At 41.1% G+C, this 23,015-nt stretch overlaps 1 protein-coding gene across 3 annotated transcripts in view; it reads right to left on the reverse strand.

The window, feature by feature from the left end:
- LOC122817622 overlaps positions 1 to 23,015 on the reverse strand; it is a 357,468-nt gene that overhangs the window by 224,666 nt on the left and 109,787 nt on the right. For all 3 annotated transcript variants that reach the window (XM_044090670.1, XM_044090672.1, XM_044090671.1), the window contains one exon: positions 3,727 to 3,810. In XM_044090670.1, the coding sequence (XP_043946605.1) occupies positions 3,727 to 3,810 (84 nt within the window). The remainder of the gene's footprint in view (positions 1 to 3,726; positions 3,811 to 23,015) is intronic.

A 23,015-nucleotide genomic window follows, 5' to 3' on the forward strand; every position in this document is an offset into this window, starting at 1 on the left:
ATCAGTGAAACCACCACAACCACGATACTGGTCACTAGTGGAGTACCCCAGGGCTCTGTGCTGGACCCGCTCCTGACTGGCAACACCCAGAAGTCAAGGCTGACATTAAAGGCTTCTGGCTCACTTAGTTCACAGATGACTGTAAATTGGGAGCTGCTATACAGCCCTCCAAGATACAAACATCTTCCAAGTGAGTTTAACAAAGACAAATGATTGGTGCCAAAACCACAACCTATAATGCCAAAAATACATTATAACCCCCTTTGGAAAACTGTAAATGCAAGTTAATTACTTCTTCAATAAGATGGCCTTAAGAGTCAACCCAGTAGTAAGAGATCTGGGAACATATGTAGCTATGATAATAACACCATTCTCTCATGCAATTTATAGGAAAGGATATGGCATCCAGGTCCAAGTAAGTTATAGTACCAGTATTTTCTTAACTCAAAGCAGTATACAACATATTGTATGAACTGTAAAAATGCCCTACAATTAAAAGCTTTGCTCAAAAAACATCTCTAATGTTAGATTTAGATCTAAAGAGGTTATTGTCCCCTTGTATTCAGCACTGATCAGACCAGTTATAGAATATAACACCCCCTTTCAGATTTACCTCACCAGACATATCAAAGAGTTGGAAAAAAAAAAACAACAAAAAAAAAAACAAAGATTCCTAACAAAAAAGATTGCAAGCTTAAAATCCTTTAAGAGAGACAGATATGTTACTTAGTAACTTCCTCACCTCTGAAATAGTCTCCCTCTGCGGATTAAGCAGTGTGATGCACTATCTTCCTACAAATAGGACTTAGATAATTGGATGGACATTCATAAATGAACCCCAATATTTACTGATCTAGCCCTTCTTGACACGGGTATTATAGTCAAGGCTTGGAACTACAGTCACAAGACTCGGTAGCTTTGAAATTGCTATGATTCCAAAAAGCCGTTCATTACACTAAAATCAAATAATTGCTATGGAGACTGTCTTGTGTTTTGTATGTGTAACTAAATTATGCAACTCTATACCTTTGGATATTCAATCATAATCGAGTGCTAAGTCATTAAAAAAAGCATCAATCAAGGAAAACTCCCCTGCACGTGGGAATCTGCATGGCAACAAGAAAAATAATTCAGCAAAACAAAGAATTAAAAAAAGCATGACATCATCTAACACCTGATTGGTGCTGCTTACATGTTAACTGCTAACTAAATACTAAGTAACACACTAGTTAGTATAACAAGCTTACCTTATCATTTTTGGCCAAAAACTAAATTAAGTGATAAGCAGCATAATAACCCAATCCTTATTATCATACCAATATACACTAATGCATTTATAAATTATATCATTCTATAATATTTCTTTAATTTACTCTTACTTCTACCCCATCATTGTTTCTCTCCTAAACTCTGCCATACCCCTTCTTGCAAGTTAACAACTTCTATACTTCTAACAACTTTTATACTTCTGACACTTATTTTTATTTTATTTTAGTTAACATTTGTTTACCAGTAAAGTCCAACTTGGAACAAGCCAATTTTCAGTGGAGGCCCAGGCTGAAGTGCTCCAGATGCATGTCTTTGTAATGTGGGAGGAAACTGGAGCATCGGGAGGAAACCCACATGAATTCAGGGAGGACATGCAGATTCTACACAAAAGGCACCACAGCTGAGAATCAAACCAGACAATCGCTTGCTTTGAGGCAACAACGCGAACCACTGCACCACTGTGCCGTCCATTTTTAACATTTTCAAATATATGTGGTACAGCTACAGTGAGTGCTTCATTCGTGTGGCATGTAAATGTCGAATAGTTTGTTCATTGACTGTGAGGTACTTTCATTTTTGCATGTCCAGTAAATAAATATGCATATGTATACAGAAATTTAGGTTTTTCATTCGTATTCTGTAGTGCATAGTGTGTTGCAATCACATTTTAAAATCAAGGAGAACACTGCTTGTTACAAACCTTTCTGATGTCAGAAAGGTGCTGAACACTTTTTTTGTTATGCACCTCTCATTGCTGCTAAGCTCTGATCTCATGCTAGAGCATTAACAACTGTCATCTGTCCGAATTTGCAGAGAGGTTTAAAAGACCTGTTCTTTTTCAGAAGGCTGAATTAAGTATATAACACGTTTAATGAGATTTAAAGCTTTTTGAACTTTCTAACCCTCTTCTGCGAAGGCTACTGTTTGTGGGGCAGGTGCAAGTGTGTTAATCTTTCAAAGTTATAGTACTATTAGTGCCCCTTTACTTTTTTAACTTTAAATTTTGTATGACATGAGACCAGAGAAGCCCCATGCACTACAAATAATTCTGAATAGGTATCTCCATTTATAACTCCACCGATTATCTGTTCTCAATATAAATGTCAGGATTCACCTCTCAAGCTTAGGTCCTGAGGTAAAGAACTTGTCATTCATGATTCAAATGCACAACAAACTGGTAATGATGAGAGATGCAGTCATAATTCTAAAGTTAATTTCATAAGTGTGTGATGTTTGATTTATACTTTTGCATTTTGAAAGCAGAACTTTTCTCCTCAGGCCTCCACTGTAAAGGGGCTGTGAGCCAGTTTGGACTATTTTGGATTAGAAATGGAAACTAATAGATTTTTTTTTCTTTTTTTTCAGTTATAATAATAATGCCAAAGCTCTATCATGAGCAGCTTGTTTATCACTGGTGTTTGAGCTCTTTCGAACTGCATGTCCATACTGTGCCAGATCCTAGTTCACTGTTGTTCATTGCTTTTGCATAATGCCTATAGAAATCTAATGGAGAAATAGTGTAGAAATACATGTTGCTATACTGAGTAATGCAATCTTAGTTAAACTAAACAACTTGTAGCATATTAAATCACTGCATTTATAATAAGAAAGCCACTGTAAGTTTGAAAAAAAAAACTTACTATCATGGAAAATGAAGGGCTTAGAGAATGCAGATAAACAGAATAACTTCTGTTTTTTGGAAACAGAAGCAGATTCTGCATATTCTCGGTTATAGTTTTTAAAGCAACATAGTGTAGTTAAACAGTTAATAATGGTAAAAAATAGCCTGTTGTGTGTGTAAAACAGGTGACGTTTCCCATTCAAATTAACCAGGATGCAATTAATAAGAAGGGTCTGCTATAGTTCTAGGAGTGCAAGACAGATAAAGAAAACTTGCTTGTAACTTGAAATTAAAACAGGACATGCAAGCTCTTCCTGTATTTCTCTACTCTACTACAAAGAAAGAAATCCATGGTGGTTAGCACATAAAAAGAAAGGGGAGCCAGAAAGGAAATGAGTTGTCATCTAGAGACAAAGATCAGGAAGGCCACAAATTTATGAATTTATCATCAGACATGTTTTCTGACAAAATATTTCATGGGCTAACTCAACACACGCACAAAAAAAAAACTTTGATCTGATTAAAATTTTAAATTCTCAACTCTGTGTTTTGCTAACCCCAAACTAAGTTTATGATATCAGATCAACAGCACAAGATGATTTCCAGAGGTTAATGTGTGTTGTACCAACTGTCAAACAACTCTGCACACTGACAATGTGCTAAAATGACTTAATCATAACCACATTAAACATTATTTTATGGGCTAGGGAACTGTGTACTTTCTTAGCTGCAAAATGCATGTTTTGGCTCCACAGCTACACATATCTGTGTACATTGATGTGGTGATCTGGTTGAATATAAATTTCTGTAATTGGTATGACAGTTAATGTTCTTACTTTGTAACATGGCAGTCGTCTCTGTCAGGTTAAGGTTGTCAAGCTGTAAGGCGGTTACTTCATCCTTTAGTGCTGTTACGTTGCCTTTTGAAAAACAAAACACACACACATTTAACACTCCTTACAATTCAGTATCTTATTTAAATACTTCATACAAAGAGGTTCGATCTCATACACCATACTGAGAGCTGTGATTTGAGCAGTAGATCTATTATAAAATGCAAATTACAGTAATATATCCATTGATGTATAATGTGTATTGCAAAACAAATAGAATCCAGACATTCAACATTTACACAGTACGATTATCAAATAAATCCATAATGCATGCATGCACTGAACAGGGATGTAGGGTGAACTGTGTGGGGAAAAGACTAGTTTCACTTGTGCATCAAAGGCTGATATATGTAAACAGCTAGTTGATCACTTGTATGTGCTGGCTGTAAGTCAAGGTTTAGCCACTACTGCAAATCAAAAAAAGTCAGTACGGTGACTGCACCTAGAAAAAAAATGCTACAGCTGCCACTTTTCAGCCCTGTGAAGCAAGTAAACTAAACTCAACCAGCTACATATTTAAGGGGAAAAAAATAACCCCAACAGAGTAATGCCTTAACTTAAAACAGTGCAAAAATAAAAAATGCTGAAAAATCACTGACAAGCCATCTAAGATGTATACAAGAATCCTAATGTAAACAGCTGGATACATGTGCATTCATGACTCCCTTAAAGTAAGGCAGCAGGTTCTCTAAAAGCAATGTAGCATGGAAGCACCTTGCATGTACATGATGTACACATGCACAGTGCATCAGTAAGTTACAACAGGCATAAGTACATCACTGTTACCCCAGACATTATTTACACATGCATAATGCATCACTAAGTTACCCCAGACAATTATGTACACATGCATAGTGCATCAGTAAGTTACCCCAGGCATAAGTACATCACTATGTTACCCCAGACATGAAGTACACATGCATAATGCATCAGTAAGTTACCCCAGGCATAAGTACATCACTATGTTACCCCAGACATGAGGTACACATGCATAATGCATCAGTAAGTTACCACAGGCATAAGTACATCATTAAGTTACCCCAGACACGATGTACACATGCACAGTACATCACTAAGTTACCCCAGACATGATGTACACATGCAATGTGCACCACCAAGTTACCCCAGACATGATGTACACATGCACAGTGCATTAGTAAGTTACAACAGGCATAGGTACATCACTGTTACCCCAGACATTATTTACACATGCATAATGCATCACTAAGTTACCCCAGACAATTATGTACACATGCATAGTGCATCAGTAAGTTACCCCAGGCATAAGTACATCACTATGTTACCCCAGACATGAGGTACACATGCATAATGCATCAGTAAGTTACCACAGGCATAAGTACATCACTGTTACCCCAGACATTATTTACACATGCATAATGCATCACTAAGTTACCCCAGACAATTATGTACACATGCATAGTGCATCAGTAAGTTACCCCAGGCATAAGTACATCACTATGTTACCCCAGACATGAGGTACACATGCATAATGCATCAGTAAGTTACCACAGGCATAAGTACATCATTAAGTTACCCCAGACATGATGTACACATGCACAGTACATCACTAAGCTACCCCAGACATGATGTACACATGCAATGTGCACCACCAAGTTACCCCTGACATGATGTACACATGCATAGTGCATCAATAAGTTACCCAGACTTGATGTACACATGCATAGTGCATCATGAAGTTACCCCAGACATGATGTACATACACAATGTACACCACTAAGATACCCCAGACATGATGTAGATGTGCATAGTGCATCACTAAGTTACCCAGACATGATGTAGACATGCATAGTGCACCATGAAGTTACCCCAAGCATGATGCACACATGCACAGTGCACCACTAAGTTAACCTAGACATTATATACCAACGCATGGTGCATCACAAAGTTACTACAGACATGATGTACACACACACACATACAGTGCATTACTAAGTTACCCCAGACATTTTGTACACATACATACTGCATCACTATGTTACCCCAAACATGATGCACACATGCACAGTGCACCACTAAGTTAACCTAGACATTATGTATAGACACATGGTGCATCACAGAGTTACCACAGACATGATGTACACACATACAGTGCATCACTAGGTTACCCCAGACATTTTGTACACACACATACTGCATCACTATGTTACCCCAGACATGATACACACATGCATAGTGCACCATTAAGTTAAGCCAAACATGTACAAACATATGGTGCATCACAAAGTTACACAGACATCGACATTTAAGAGAAGAGATAAAATAGAAATGAAGTCCTGTAGTATATTTTAGAAAGATAAGAAATATATTTTTTAAATATTATAGTATATTAGCAATATGCAACATTCAGGAATGGATAATGCAGGTTTACTAGTGATGTCTCTGGTTGATCAGGTTGCACCCCTTAACCAAACTTTACCAGTTATGTTTATTAATTGTTACATTACTCACATCTGAACATGATACACTGCTAAAACGCACCACACTGCTAGAAGACCAATTACGAATGTGGGTGTTGCATTCTGTTTCATACTTTGAACACAACCTTTAAAATCAAGGACTATTTTAGAGGTATACAAACAGCTTTTAAAGCAGTTGACTAATTATCTGTGCACTTTGAATATGGCTGCTGCTTGTTTGGCAGAATTAAATAAGTTGTAGGTTTTAACCTCACCAGTAGGTTTCTTTTTCAATATATTTAATATATTTTCCCTTTTAAATAGATACATAGGTACCTACATGCTTCTGATGCTGTTGTGGCTGTATAAAGTGCTCTATAACTGTGAGAATTGGACAGTAAAACATCAATATTAAGAAAGTATACTCTCAATTTCAGAGAGCAGTCTGTGTACTCTGTATTACAAGTCATTTATTCTGACATATTTTGTAATATTTTTGATACAAAGACTTACCTCTCCACAGCTTGTACTCCTCTTTATGACTACAATTTATTTTACTTTTTATTATTTTTCCTTTTGTTAATTGAGTTAGTCCCATTAGGCTAGTGGCTTCTTTTCAGGGAAGACCCAAGGTGGCATTTATACTACTATGGGAAATTTGGCCAGGTCATTTTTTGTGACAATAATCCTGTTGAAGCACCTGTAACAGTGTTTCCTAAAAGGTCTTACAGAAACTTTACAATTCAGTCCTGAAGTCACAGATTCATTCAGAAATTCTGTGGAGAATTCCTTGTGTGAGCATTGCATACCGTTCCGCCCCCTTCATTCATTTCTGTTCTGCTTTCTGCTTCAAAGGCAAGGATTTTCTCTTTGGAGCAGGTCATCCGTTAGCAAAGGCAAAGCATGGTAGTTATCTGGTGGTGTGTGTCATCTCCCAGCTTAATGTATACATGTTTGCTTGCCTTTTAATAAACTGTTTGTCTGCATTAATGGAGTTTATATCTATGCATTTTCTTTTCTTTCTACCTTGGTGGTTATAGTATATCATGTTTGTTTTCTTGATGAATGCATTCAGTGTGTTTTTGTACAACCTCTCTTGAGCACCCTAGGAAGTGTGACTGTTAAATGTGATGGGAATATAGAACTTTGAGGAAGCCTGACTGTTACATGAGATGGGAATACAGAATCTGAGGAAGCCTGACTGTTAAATGAGATGGAAATACAGAATCTGAGGAAGCCTGACTATTACATGAGATGGGAACACAGAATCTGAGGAAGCCTGACTGTTAAATGAGATGGGAGAACAGAACCTGTTTACTAAATTTCATATTCATGGGTTGTATTAAACTCCTACAGTGTGACTCTGTGTTTAAGGATCTGAAACTTTGAATTTGGAATATAGTTTTAAGTGTAGCAGAACTGATGTTTAAGGATTTAATATTGGCAGCACTGGTCTATGTAAGAACTAATACTTACTGTAGCAAGCTTTCTTCTTAATGTTAAGAATCTTTTATCAGCATCAGTGCTGTCATCTCTCCATGATTTTTTTATATGGAAGCATGGGGTCATCTCCATAAAGAAGGGTAAAGGCAGTTAATACGCAGCAGACCTGTAGTATCCTTTGACAGGTCAGTATCACTGAAGAGACACTGCAGCACTGTCCTAGTAGTATCCTTTGACCGGTCAGTATCACCGAAGACACACTGCAGCACTTTCCTAAATAAAGCACTGGCATACCTGGTCCTGAATTTAATCTTAGACTCTGTGTTCCTTCACTGTTAAGAATAATGTGCCTAACATGGTAGGGGAGAGAGATGTCTCTCTCCCTTGGTGGTGAACTGTAGAGAGGCATCAGCAAGGGCATAATCCCTTGCCAAAAGTACCTGCAGATGTTCCTAATAAAGAAAGATTCACTTCTGGCATAAGCAAGAATAACATTCACCAACAAACTGGAAGTCAAAGTATCTTCTGTACGGTGCAGAAGTTTCCCTCTGTAGACAGTCTTTGGGAAGAACTATAATGAATGGAAGGTGCAGAACAACACTGGGTGACTATATACCATTGAAACCAAAACCCTCATGGAGGGGTGCAGTCCTCAAAATATGCATGCCAGTAAAAAAAGTTAAACTTTATTTAAAAGGTTAAGATGTTCTGAAAAAGTCCCTAGTTCAACAGGGACAAAAGTAAAACCTAACTTTTTTTACTGTGCGTATTTGAGGACTGCACCACTCCGTGAGGTTTTTCGTTTCAAGTTTTGTTTGGCTTCATAGTTAGCGCTATTTGGTTTACTTGACTATATACCATTGTTTACTCCCAAGTCAGTATCAAGGACAATCTCTACTTGAACCACAGTAGAGAATGCTGGTAGTCACCAGTGCATGTAAAAGCTCTGTACCCTTCATGAAATTCATGGAGCAGTTAAATCTGCCCCGGTCATCCATAATTTCTCAAGACCAGTGTAGTCAGAGGTCTTTTCCAGGCAAGTGAAAGCCATGTACATGTCTAAATGATGCTCTAAACACCTTATTGGATATGCCTGGTAATAATGATCATGTCTAGGGTCCTACCAGACAATCTGAATCTGCAATAATATTCTGAAAAGGCTTTTTAGTGACAGAAAGTACAGTTGTGTACACTTACCATAAATGTAGATGTTTGAGTGTATTCACTGTTGCAGTCATCACATTTGGGTTATCTGCTTGCAGTAGCTCTCAGTCAGCCTGATTATCAAAGGCTTGGGTCCTGCGTTGGTTGATGTCTCCTCTTCTATGATGACAGGTAGTCAGGGGTATAAAGCATGCAGCCAACGCCAATACATCAGTTTTTCTTGCCCCAGATGTCAGGTGCCCCCCTAATGGAAAGCAATTAAATGTATATATACAAGGTTATACCTCCAACAAAAAAGCAAATACACCAAAAAGCTTTTAAGCATAGTAATGGAGAATATAGGTATAGTCAAAAGAAGTCAGGGGGCTGGAGTGAGGGTAACCAGGACTGCAACAGTGAATACACTTGAACATCTACATTTATGGTAAGTGTACATAACTGCCCTATGTTCTTCATGTTTCACAGTTGCAGTCATCACATTTGGGAAGATTCCCAAAGCTAAGGATGGGAGGAGGAATTTAGATAGCATTAGGACCAGCTATAAGGCCCTGCAAGACTGCAGTGGCAAACTCAGCTCTGGATTTAAAGAAAACTGGCAAATGGTAATGCTTGGTGAAAGTATGTAGAGAACTCCAGGTAGCAGCTTCTAGGATGTCTCTGGTAGGGACACCTTTGAGAAAGGCTGTAGCGGTAGATGCAGCTCTGGTTAAATGAGGTCTAATCCCCTGTGGGATAGGTTTTCCATGGTGCTTATAGCAGAAATGACTGCAATGGTCTATCCATTTAGAAATGGTTTGCTTTGAAATGGCCTTCCCCTCTGCCCCTGCAGCAAATGCCACCAGCAGTTGTTCAGATTTCCTTTGAGGTTTAGTCCTGTCCAAGTAAAATCTAAGTTGTCTGTGCACATCTAAGGAGTGCAGTATCCATTCCCCTTTGTTCTGTGGGTTACGAAAGAAGATAGGCAAATGAATGGACTGATTGAGCCACACTGGATACCACCTTGGGCATGAAGGAGGAATTGGTCCCGAGGGACACCCTGTCCGCATGAAAGATGATGAAAGGCTCCACTGTCATAAGGGCCTGTAATTCAGATACCCTTCTTGTTGAAGTGATTGCTAAAAGGAAAGCTGTTTTCCAAGAAAGGAATTTTAACTCTGCACTTGCAGCTGGCTCAAAATGAGGAAGAGTGAGGTTTTCCAATACAAAGTTAAGGTCCTAGGCTGGAGCTGGGGCTCTCCTGGGTGGTCTAATGTGTTTGGCCCCTCTGAGGAACTGCTTGAGCAGTGGATGAGAGAAGAGGGGTGGTTCAGTGTTGTAATGAGCTGAAATGGCTGAGGCATGAATTTTGTTGGAGGAAAAATAAAGACCCTTGTGAATCATCTGTTAAATATTGAAGAACCTAAGGTAAGTTGGGTGCCGCTGTGCCCATCCCTTGAGTTTGGTTCCAGGCACAGAATCTTTTCCATTTTTCAGCATAAGATTTTCTAGTACTAAGCCTCCTTGCCTCCAAAATGACATCCGACACTTGTTTACTGAGGGATGGTAACGGAAAGATTAGGTAATTAGCCAGGCTGCCAGGTTCAGGGTTTGAAGCTGGGGGTGCAGAATCTGGCTCTCCTACTATAACAGCAGGGTAGGGGTCTGAGGCAGGTGCCATGGAGCCAGCAGTGACACACTGCACAAGAGGGGGTACCAGTGTTGACGTGGCTAGTCTGGTGCAATCAGTATCATCCTCGTTTGTCTTGTTTGATCTTTAGTAGTACTTTGGAGAGAACAGACAGAGGAGGAAAGGCGTAAACTGATAGATTTTTCCAGCTAAAGGACAGAATATCCACTTTCCAAGCTTGTTTGTGGGGAGTCCTTGTGCAGAATTTGTCCAATTGGTAGTTCTGGGGGGAGGCAAACATGTCTATATCGAGGCTCCCCCATTTGTTTATCAACATGTTGAAAGTCTTTGGTTCCAGTTTCCATTCGTGTGGGTCCATGAGATTTCTGCTTAGTTCGTCAGCCAGTTATTTAGTTTTCCTGGCAGGAACTGAGCCTGTAGATGCACTTGGTAGCTCAAGGCTGTGTTCGACAGAGCCATGGCTAGTTTGCAGAGTGGGCATGAATGTGTACCCCCTGCTTGTTTATGTACCACATAACAGTGGTGTTGTCCATCTTTACCATTAATTGTCATGGAAGAATGTGGTCCTTGAAGGCTGTCAAAGCATTCTGTACAGCTAAAATTTCTTTTTGATTGATATGCAGGTGCATTTGACTTGGGTTCAATTTGCCCTGAATGCACTTTCCTGCCAGGTGAGTCCCCCATGCATAGTCTGATGCGTCTGTTAGGGTTTGGGCGACAGGGGGTAGAGTGAACGGTAGTCCCTTGTTTTGGGGGCAGGCCTCTGCCCACCAAAGGAACTCTAACTGTAGGCAGGGTATGATAGGAATCATTGCTTCTAGATCATGAGAATGTTGACACCATAGGCTTTTTATATACCGCTGTAGTTTCCTCATATGCAGTCTTGCATATGGAATTAGTAGAATACAGGAGGCCATGAACCCCAAGGCTTGCAGTATTTGCCTTGCAGATAGCAGGGTTTTTGTGGCCATTAGTTTGAATTAAGTTGTCAAATGACAACTCTCTGGCGTGAGGAAAGCCATCTGGGTAGTTGTGTTCAAGCTTGCTCCCAGGAATATAATTTGCTGACAAGGTACAAGATGTGATTTCTTTTCGTTTATGGTGTACCCCAGATAAGTTAGCACCTTTTGTACAGATGCCAGATGATTCAAAAGTATGTCCTGGCTTTCTGCCTGAATTAGACAATCGTCCAGGTATAGGTACATTTGAATATTTTTTTGCCTGCAAAATGCAATGACTGGAGCTAGGCACTTTGTGAATACCCTGGGCGCAGTAAATAAGCCAAAGGGCAGTGCAGAGAACTGATAGTGGATGTAGCCTGCTTTGAAGCGTAGGTATCCTCTGCAAGATTCCCTAACTGGGATGTTCAGGTAGGCTTCCTTTAAATACAGAGTTGCCAACAGGCATCCTTGTCTAGCATAGGAAGCAACTGGTGAAGAGTTAGCATCTTGAATTTTGGAATCACCAAAACGGTGTTTAGGATAGAAAGGTCCACGATAGAATGCCATGAGTTGTCTTTTCTGGGTACCAGGAAAAGTCTTGAGTAGAAACCTAGTCCCTTTTCCTCTTCTGGTACAGTTTGAAAAGCCTTTAAGCTTAAGAGAGAGAGTACTTGCTTTTGAGCCTCTGCCCACTGATTTGGGGATAGATCTGGCCAACCGTTTGGGGTTGGTAATGTGTGGAAGTGAAATTTGTATCCTTGGGAAACTATATTTAAAACCCATTTGTTCTGGGTAAAGAGTTCCCAGTTTTTTGCTTGCAGAGCAATCTTTCCCCCTAAAGGAGCAGTCAGTTGAGAAGTGCTTGGAAGTTTTAAAGTTATGTCATTGAGACAGCTTACTATAGGGAGGAGTCTTACTACTGCCTGATTTGGAAGTGGGAGCCCCCCATTGCTTAGTCCTGTGCATACCCTGGGACAGAAGCCTGGGTGTTCTAGACTGAGGAGGCCTGGAAGAGGCAGGAAAGAACCAAATCTTAGAGAGCCAATGCCTACTAAATCTTGGAGGCTGTACTTGTAGGAAATCTTTAAAACTTTACATAGATTTAGCTTTTTCCTCCATCATTTTAAGAACTTCTGCTTTGTTGCCAAACAGGCGGTCCTGATTTAAGGGAGCATCCAGCAATTTAGTTTTAACATTTATTTATTTTATTTATTGCATTTGTTTACCGGGTTAAGTCCACTGGGCCTAAAAGAGCCCATTTTCAGTGGAGGCCCAGGGAGAACAGCTTCAACGAGATGCAGAAAAAATATAAACATTAATCAGTACAGAAGCAGAAACAGTGTTACAGATAGCAAATATAGTAACATATACAGAATATATACATAAAAGCAGGAGTCTAGTTTGTTTGATTACAGCAATATATACAGAAAATATACATTAAAGCAGAATTCAATGAATTCAATCAGACTGGTATAAACAGAGATCAGTATTATTGTACCAGTATCAACAAGTGAAGATAAAAATAAATATGGAGAAAATATCATTAGTCACTAGTAGCAAAAGACATAGAAGTTTAGTAATCATATAAGGAGAGTGAAGAGGTTAGGTTATAGAGCAGGAACATAGCCAGGAAGAGTTGAGATGATTTTCAGCATTTATTTGAAGGTGGTAGTGCTGCCTGTGTTTCTTATAGAAGGCGGAAGTGAGTTCCATAGTTTGGCAATGGTGAAGGCATAGAGGAGTTGAAGAGCAGGTAAGGTGGACTTATCTACTTTTAGAAGTAGATGACTTTTCAGATCTTAGATGCCTGCTGGAATGGTATTTGGCAAGTATAGTTGAGAGAGCAGGACAGTCTGTGGGTCTGTATATTATTTTGTGCACAGTAGTTAGATGGGTGCATGAGAGATGGTGGGGGAGTTCCAGCCACCCTAATTGTTTCAGTGACTTACAGTGGTGGGATGAGAATGTGGCCTTGGTGGCAATTTTGCTATTCTGTTGCAACACACAGCAAGTTTGGATTTTGTAGAATTTCGGATATTAGTGAGGAGAGGGGCACCATAAAGGAGAGAGGGTAATAAAAAGGTAGCTACAAGGGTTTGTCTAGTAGAGAGGCTAAGAAAGTGTTGGTGCCTGTAGAGCATGCTAAGCTTTTGTTGTGTTTTTTTGATGTTATTGTTTATGTGTAGGTCAAAGTTAAGGTTTTCATATGTAATAATGTCTAGTAATTTAGTGTGTGGGATAACTTCTACAGTGGTATTGTCTTGGGCTTGTATAGTGAAGAGTTTATCAAATGGAGTGGTTTTCCTAGGTGTAAAAATTACTAGTTCAGTTTTTTTTTGGATTTAGGGCAAGATGATTGTTAAGCATCCAAGATTCAGTAGATATGAGGGCATTCTGGGTAATTTGCTGGAGTTCAGAGCTGGAATTTGCAGTGCATATTACTGTAGAGTCATCAGCAGACTGGATTACTGAGCATTGTGGGAGAGTGGTGTGAAAGTTGTTAATAAAGATGCTAAATAAGAGAGGACCAAGTATGGAGCCTTGGGGTACCCCTGTGGAAGTACTGAAGAAGGGAGAGTAAGACTGTTTCCATTTGGTGGATTGCTGCCTATTGGAGAGATAGCTGTTGTACCATTGTAGGGTAGGGGGAGAAATGTGGAGGGTGGATAGTTTAGAGAGTAGGATAGTGTGGGAAATGGTATCAAAAGCTTTGGAGAGGTCAAGGAAAAGTGAAGCAATTATTTTACCAGAATCCCGTGCCCGTTTAACTGTATCAAGGAAGGATAGGAGGGCGGTAGTGGTGCTGTGTCCTGGTCTGAAACCATGCTGAGTGGGTGATAAAATCTGATTTTCATGCAGGTGGTTGAGGAGTTGGGCATGGATGCATTTTTCCAGTATTTTAGAGAGGGGTGAGAGAATAGCTATGGGTCGAAAGTTTGTGGTGTCTGTGTTGGTGCCACCTTTGTGTAAGGGAAGAATGAATGCTTTTTTCCAGATGTCTGGGACAAGGGATTCTTTAATTGATCTGTTAATGAGTATGCTGATGGGATAAGCTATAGAGTTTGCTGCTAGCTGCAGGAAGTGTGGGGGTAGATTGTCAGGGGCCAGAGTACAGGGTTTTAGCTTAAGTAAAAGATTTTTTTATTATGCTGGTGGGTATGGTGGAGAATTTTAGGTTAGGTTTAAGGGGAGACTTGTTTTCTGAGATGATTTGGTCATCAGTTATCTTGATGGTGGTGATGTTAACTGTAGGAAAGGTGGCGGTTAGGTTAGCTATGGTGTCAATGAAGTAGGAATTGAAGAGGGTAGCAAGTTCAGTGGGAGTTTTTTTGTGGGTCAGGGGATGGATTGCTTTGAGAGCCTGGGTGTAATAGTTGGCTGATGGAAGACCAGAATTTTTGGGGATTATTTTTATGTTGGCTTTGTAGGTAGCAACGATTGCTCCTTAAGCCAAGCATGCCTTCTAAGTAGAGACCCAGTGACAGCAGCCCTGCAAGATGCCTCTAGTGAATCAAAACCACATTGCAAAGTATGTTTTCCAACCTGTTCAGCAGAATGCATTAAATCCTGTAAATCCTTATTTTCAGCGCAGTCAGGAATCAACATCATTTTCTGTTTAAGCAATCCAACAATATGCTGCTGATACTTTAACATATGAAACTGGCAGCTTAAGGCCCTATTGGCCAAGGTTGCAGAGGTGTATACCTTCTTTACCCCATCTATCCGTGGCCCTGGAATCTCTATCAGAAGGGGTAGGATTTTAGCAGTAGTAGCCTTAATGCCCTTGGGTCCCTGTGAAATGGTCACAGGATCCGCAGTAGGATTTTTAAAAAGGAACATGTGAGAGTCAGGAACCCAGTAATATCTATCAGGTTTTCTGGGAGCAGGAGGTAGAGTCAGGGGCCAAGCTAGATTCCAAAAAGGCATAATCAACAATGTCTAGTACAGGAGGGATAGCTAAAGGCCTGTGTTGGGGCAGGAGTAAGAAATCCCTAAGTCTCTTTTTAGAATCAGAGTAATCTCGGCTTTCCAGCGAAAATGCTCCCTAAGAGTATGCAAGGTTTCACCAAAAGAAAAATCCTCTGGGGGGAAGCAGAGGGAATACAGTCCTCTGCATCAGAATCCACAGGTAGATAAGGGTAAATCCTTGTCATCAGAGGAAACAGAAATTTCAGAATCCTGGTCAGAAGTATCATAAGCAAATTTAGTCCTAGGTCTCTTAGAGGGTGAAGGTTGGCTTCCTCTGATTAAAGTAATAAGGTCTTCAGCCATTCTTATTGTTTGTTTTTTGGGCATAGAGGCCTGACCATGTGGTCTGAGCATCGGTTTTCTTTGCATGGTTCGAGTTTTGGGCCTTGAAGAAGAATATAGCATCGGTTTAATATGCAAGTCAGTAGGCCTGAATACACCCTCAGAAGCCGGTGCCTGCACAGCAGCTCCGGACCCATCCAAGGTAGAGACATCCACAGGTTCCACAGCTGAAGCATCTCGTGGCATACCGGACTCAGAATGGGTCTCAGTAGAGGCCTGTGAATCCGAAGTAGCGGGTATCAGGGGCTGCGACAGCACCTCAATGAGTACTGGTGAACTGGTGACTAGCTTAGGAGAAGCATCATCTTCAGCTTTGGACCTAGGCAGCCTGTCTCTGTCTTTATCTTTGTGTTTTTCGGAATGTCAGTAGTCGGGTGGCTTACCGAAGACATATCTGGATAATTGAACCGAGTACCAAAATATTTAGAAGCATAAATATACCGATGCCGAATAGTTTGTGGTTTAAATAAGGCACAAAACTGACAGTGAGGTACAGCGTGGTCAGGGCCTAGGCAAGGAATACAGTACAAATGAAAATCTTTATGAGGTATTTGCTTTCCATAAGAAATACAATTATGGACTTTTACTGACATCGGTTTAGAGCAAGAAAAAGTTTCCCCAATGGGGTACTTAGCTTTAGTTGAAGACTTCGGTTCTGAAACTCGAAAACAAAAATTTCAGGAACTGCTGATTGAAGGCTCAGTGTCTGTTATACTAAAAGTGTATTAGTTCTGGTTTAAGCACTTGGGCTTCAGGCCAGTTATTTTACATTAAGAAGGTTCGTGGTCTGCACTCTTGTGGGAGGAGAGGCTGGACTCTGCCCTTCTGAGCTGGGAATTTCTGGTTAAAGGCTTACAGTGCCTGCATATTTGAACTGTTTCTTACTGAAATTGGTGTGCCTTGTTTGCTGTAGCATAGACTGGATCCAGGCCTGCTGAAACTAGCTTTGTTTGTATAACTTGAGCACTAATCCAGGCCTTCTTTTTTGGAGACGGTTCCCCTGCACCCCAGAGGCAGGAGTGTGCAGTTAGAACTTGTCTGATTGAAGACTACAGGAACAGGCCTCAGTTTTGAGATTTTTTTTTACTGGTTAATTGGGTAATTTGTTTAAAAGCCTTTTCTGATTGCTTGTAGTCATCTAAAGCTGTTTTAAGTGTATCGTTTACTGTTTGTAGTCGTTTAAAGCTGTTTTAAGTGTATTTTTTTACTGTTTTTGCCTTATCTTTTCAAAAAAATGTTTTTCCTTGTTTGCCACCTTTCTAAGCTAGTATAGTCCAGTTTTCAGGCTAGTGCTGAATTCAGGGCTGTGTTACAATTTTCTGAGTTGCCCATACCTTACTTGGCTAGAGGGAGGTTTCTCTGTTCACCTGTGACAGAGGGAGCTTTGAGCAGCCATCTGTCCCTGGAGTAGTAGTTCCAGGCCAGAAGTTAGTAGTTTATAGGCCATTTTGGGCTAATTTCTATCTCTTTCATTTCCCTGCTGTAAAAACCGCGTTTGCACAGTTTTGCACGCCCAGGCAGTGCCGGTTAGCTAGGGCTAAATTTATCCCAGCTCCACCAAGTCTCCTCTTCAGTTTGTCCCTTGAAAGTAGTCTAACTCTCAACCTAAGCACTTAAAAAGCATCCTACAGTCCAGCACTTGCTCAGACCTAATAGCAAGCACTAATATACCCAGACACTTGATTGCCCAGCAGGGCAAGGCTCATTATTCACCCCTTACCAACCAAGTGACTAAGCAGCTCACCCCACTATTCAGGCATGACCAAAGAGCAATTTCAGGTATACTCTCCAGTCCAGCTGGTGAACCTGGGTATCCTGAGGCAATGTTACAACTACCTCATGTACACAGACAACCCTCTCCTCCTACCACAAAAAATTAACATATGCGAGAGATGCAATTATATAGCTAAATTAGAGGCTAAGCTCTCTCCACCCAAGACTGGAACAGGTAGTCATGAGGAGAAGGTTAACACTTGCACCACACCTCCAGCCTCACATAGACATACTAAACCAACACCGGCAAAAAATACACACAAATACACAAAATCATAGTCAGAGGCTCTAAATAAAAACCTGCAAAAGCATCACAGACCTCCAAAGCAGACACCCAAAAACCTGCACCTCCCGTCACAAACCAGAAACCACAAAAAAATACAAAATCAGTGTGCCGCACAATCACAGCCCTTAAGGCGAAATAACATACCTAACACACTAGTAATAGGAAACTCTATAGTCAGGCACACTGACGTCCCACTCACTAGGCTGGACAAGGAGAAGGTTACTGTTAGCTGTCTGTCGGGAGCCAGAATCCGCCACATAACACAAGCACTCAGGTCACTCCAGAACAAGTACAAATATGACTCTGTCATTGTTCATGTTGGTGTGAATGACCTGAGACATACCCTGGACTACATGAAATGAGACATGGAAGAGCTCTCTGATCATGTAGCCCAGGCGGGTATGTCCCTGACCCCGAGTAGTATCCTGCCCTCACCAAGAATGATACCACAGTATGAAGAAAAAAATGATCAATTTCAACAACTGGCTAAGCTTCTGGTGTCATTCAAAAGGGATCCAGTGTCTGTCATCCTGGGACAACATGCTCAACAGGCCTTGTTGCTTCACAAGAGACGGCTTGCACCTGTCACCCCTAGGCTTTTGAATACTGGTCAAGGCTCTTGCTGACCCCATAGTGCCTTTTTTAGGCAATGCTCAAAAGTCAAACCCACCTCCGTAAACAGCACAAATAAAAAAATGAGGGTTATGCTACTCAACGCCAGGAGTTCAAATCTCAAAATGCATGCGCTCAAAGCACTCCTCAGTATGGAGAACATCGACATCTGTGCAGTAACTGAAACCTGGTTCAAGGCTCCACACAGCACCCCAGTACTACCGGGCTACAACTCATACCACACATTTCGGCCACAGAACATGGACCGAAACACAAAAGGAGTGGGTGTATCCATATTCATCAAGAATACCTACACCTCCAGGTAAGTGGCATAGCATGATACCTCCGAGATCATCTATGTGCAACTAACATCAGGCAAATCTGCAATGCAAATTGTGGCCTGTTACAGATCACCCTCTATGACTAAGGACCACCACTCCGCCTTTCTGGAGACATTAGAAAACATGAAGGTCCTACCGAACACCCCGATATTGGGCGATTTCAATTACCCTACCATTAACTGGGAAAACTACTCAAGTACAAACTCCCAGGTCCAGCGCTTCCTAGAATTTATCAACTCAAATGTCCTGGATCAACTGGTAAACTCCCCTACCAGAGGTGAAAACATATTGGACCCTGGTCATCACCAACATGGGCGACAGGTGTTCCACACCGGAGGTCAACCCATCACTGGTTAGATCAGACCATAAACTAATCACTCCAGATGTCCACACCACACCACCAACTCCAGCCAAGGAAACCACAGTGAAAAACATTTCTACAGCAAACTTCACCTTACTTAAGACAGAGGTGGTAAGTTTCACAACCCCCACGCTAAAGGATAACAGTGTCCAAGATGCAGGAACCTTTACAAATGCACTCTATGAGCACCTACAAGGATGCATGGATCATGCCATCCCTAGCAAAACCAAGATTCACTCCCCTAAGAGAACGAAACCAGTCTGGTGGACCCCTGCCATAAACAGGCTATACAATAGAAGGAGGAAACTAGTTCAGAAAAAAAGCAAATCCCAAGAAGGAAAGACATCCCTGATCAGTATCGGTAAGAAACTATGGTCCCTCATAAAATCCTCCAAGGCTAACTTCAAAAGAAAAATAGCCAAGGATTTGAAAGATAACCACAAAACCTTCTTTAGCTATGTCAAGAATCTATGTGGCAACTCGCAGATATGCTCAGAGCTTGTGCAAAATAGCACAAAATATACTGAACCCACTGATATTGCCAACATCCTGGCAGATATATTCAGTGCAAACTTCTCCCCCCTCTCACCCCCAAAAGGGCCCACAACAATACTGGAAAAGTGCAGTGTCCCGGAAATCACAGACGCACAGGTGAAAACAGCCCTTTCAAAAGCCAAAAGCACAGTGTCACTGGGGCCAGATGGTGTCCCAGGCTGCGTCTTGCACGAACTACAGAACAAACTAACCCCCACCTAAACACACTGTTAACCCTCAGCCTCTCCACAGGCTATGTGGCCATAGAATGGCGCACAGCAATGGTTATTCCGCTCCACACAGGAGGGGCCACAACTGACCCTGGTAACTATCTCCCCATAAGCCTGACTAGCCTGGTCTGCAAGGCTTTGGAGTGCATCATCAGGGAACTCATTAACAAAGACATTGGAAACCTCCAAACACATGACCCAAACCAGTTTGGCATTGTTAAGGGCAGATCATGCCTATTAAACCTGGTTGACTTCTTTGAGACAGTCACCAAGGCCATAGATGAGGGGAAGGTAGTTCACACAGCCTACCCTGACCTTGCCAAGGCTTTTGACACCATTCCCCACTCGGGAATTATAGAAAACTCACCAGCCTGAACATAAACCCCTACGTCATGAGATGGGTTGCCAACTGGTTTACAGACAGAACTCACACGGTAAGAATAGAGGGCTCCAGGTCCGACTCTAAACCAGTCACAAGTGGTGTCCCACAAGGCTCAGTCCTGGGACCCCTACTGTTCGGCATATACTTCTCAGAAGTACAGGCAAACACAGGAGGACTATGGCTAACCAAGTTCGCCGATAACTGCAAACTGGGAGCCATAACTGACTCTCCGGCTGACACGGACATTCTCCAAAAGGGCCTTACTGAGACGGACACCTGGTGTCAAAGTCATGGTCGCAAGCTAAATGCCAAAAAATGCATATCATCCTGTTTGGGAAAAACAAAACACCCATGAATTACCACACAGGTGGCAGCCCACTTAATATAGAAGAGGTAATAAGAGATCTGGGGACCCAGGTAGATAGTAATCTCCCCTTTGACAATCCTATTGCCAAAGTAGTTAGGAAATCCTTCTATGTAGCCCATCTAATTACTAAAGGGTTTGCATCTAGAAATAAAGAGGTTATAGTGCCCCTCTACTCGTCACTCATCAGACCCATCATAGAGTACAATGCCCCGTTTGGGATGTACCTCACAAGACACTTCCAACAGCTGGAAAGATCACAAAAGTACCTCACCAAGAGGATTACTGGCCTCAAACATATGTCCTGTGCAGCTCGACTGGAAAAACTCCAGCTGTACTCAGTGGCATATCGCTTACTCAGAGGTGATTTCTACCTGACTTACAAAGCCAGGTCCAAATCAGAATTGATGGACATGCTCCAACTAAAGAAATCCAAGTCACTGCGAGCCACTCGCTCTAGTGAGCTAAACCTCACCACAACATTAAATAGAACATGCTGAAGGGATAGACTCCTGTCACAGAGACTCCCCAAGCTTTGGAACAAAATTCCTAACTACATTAGGCAGAGCCCCTCACTAACACTCTTCAAGAGAAACCTTGACGAGTGGATAGGTAACAGAAAATACACCCCTGGGATCACTTCATTGGCTGCTCTTGACAGAGGCTCAGTTAATTAATCAATGGGGCGGCGAAAGCTGACACACACTGGCTAGGCTTATAAATGCCCTCAGGCAGATAGCCTAGTACCTACCTATGAACCTGTATCTGCCAGGAGGATTGTGGGTTTTACTCTCAGATCCTATCTGCACTCAACATGCCCATCAACCTGCTTAAGACTGGCCATACAATGTACCTTGTCTCGCACACTGCTGCAAGTGAAGAAACCCTTTACAACTGCTCTTCTTCTCTAGATGCCTGCATTCCCATGTAGTTTACATCTCTACTGGGGACTCTAACATGGGATTGTGTACCCCATGAACACAGACCACATCATTCCCCAAAGATAGGTGAGATAGCTAAGTTATGTCATTCCTCTCTCCTCCTGTGCCAACTGCAAAAGGAGCTTGTGACCCTAATTGAACTAGCATCACCTGTGGTGTAGTTAAATTATTATCCCACTATGTTATTAAGCTGGCTAGAAGTGAGATTCTAATTCTATTACCTTTCACACAGGATCTTATTTCTACTCATTCATAATGGCAGTAGTTAAAATTCATACTTAAATTTCAGAATATTTGGAAACAGCCTCAGTAATGTTTTCCTTTGACAATCCCAAGCTAGTACTTTTTGCAATATTTTACAAACACTATCATGAGGCATTTCTTTTTCTTCAGCTACATAACAGTACTTAAATTAAATTTGTTGTTGAGCTAGAAATACAGTAGCTGCATAGCATTTGTATGTTTTACACATACCACCTCTGTTTTTACTATCAGCCAGTACGCACTTGAAGAGCTGTGAAGTTCCAGAGGCAGAAAGGTTTATAACCCCAGTGTAAGGGAAGGACAGAAACTGTTAATGACTACACACTTTAAAAAAAGCAAGACCCCCACATAATACACAGAACTGTAACATTATTCCATGTAGAGAAGGAAGGACTACATTTTATGTTGACTTTTCAGAGGTTAAGAACTTCAAAATGTGACAATCACTGTGATGTAAGAGGCAAATTACTAATGAAAACATCATCACTCTGCCTAAATTCAAATTCTATGAGAAAGTAGAATAACACAGAAGGGGAGAACAGTTAAGTCATGTTTAGTTTTATATGGCAGTATATGCATTATTTTTAAGGAGGAAAAAAGTACACCCTTGGAAGAGGAACTGAGTTTAGAGTGCATTTGTCCTTTAGCAGGGAGTGGGGCCAGTGGGCTCCTGTCATCTGCTAATGTTCAGTGTGGGCGTAACTAAAAGGCTGCTGGATTTAGCTGAAGCTATTTCTGATCTTCAGACACTGACTGTTATGGAGTAAAATTTAGGAACAATCTCGGGGAGTTGACACTAGCATCTGGGAAGGGTGAAACAGCAAACGCAAAGGTCTATTACAGCAAGAATACTATAGTCTGGGAATACACCACTGCAGAAAACAAATCAGGCAGTCTATAAGCATGGATGAAAACTTTAACGACACACAAAATCAAAATGGAATGAGCTTTTCTGTTCTACACTGTTCTAGTCAGTTTGTAGAGAAAGCTCACTCTAGTTTGATCCTGTATGCATTTTTAATAAAATGATCATCTGTGATTCTGGACTACCTGGATTTGTTTTATGGTTTGGTCAAGATTTATCTGAGCTGCCTGAAATTTCTTTTTTGTGAGTTCACCACTGGAGAAACGTTGTCTTACCTATCTCTGCCTGACAGAACTAGCTACATGCACAATAATAAGGTCCTTTCACCACTATGCACAATTGTCTGTGATGTTAA

This window comes from Protopterus annectens, chromosome 13.part0 (assembly GCF_019279795.1).
Source record: "Protopterus annectens isolate FY-2018-M chromosome 13.part0, PAN1.0, whole genome shotgun sequence".
Lineage (NCBI taxonomy): Eukaryota > Metazoa > Chordata > Ceratodontiformes > Protopteridae > Protopterus > Protopterus annectens.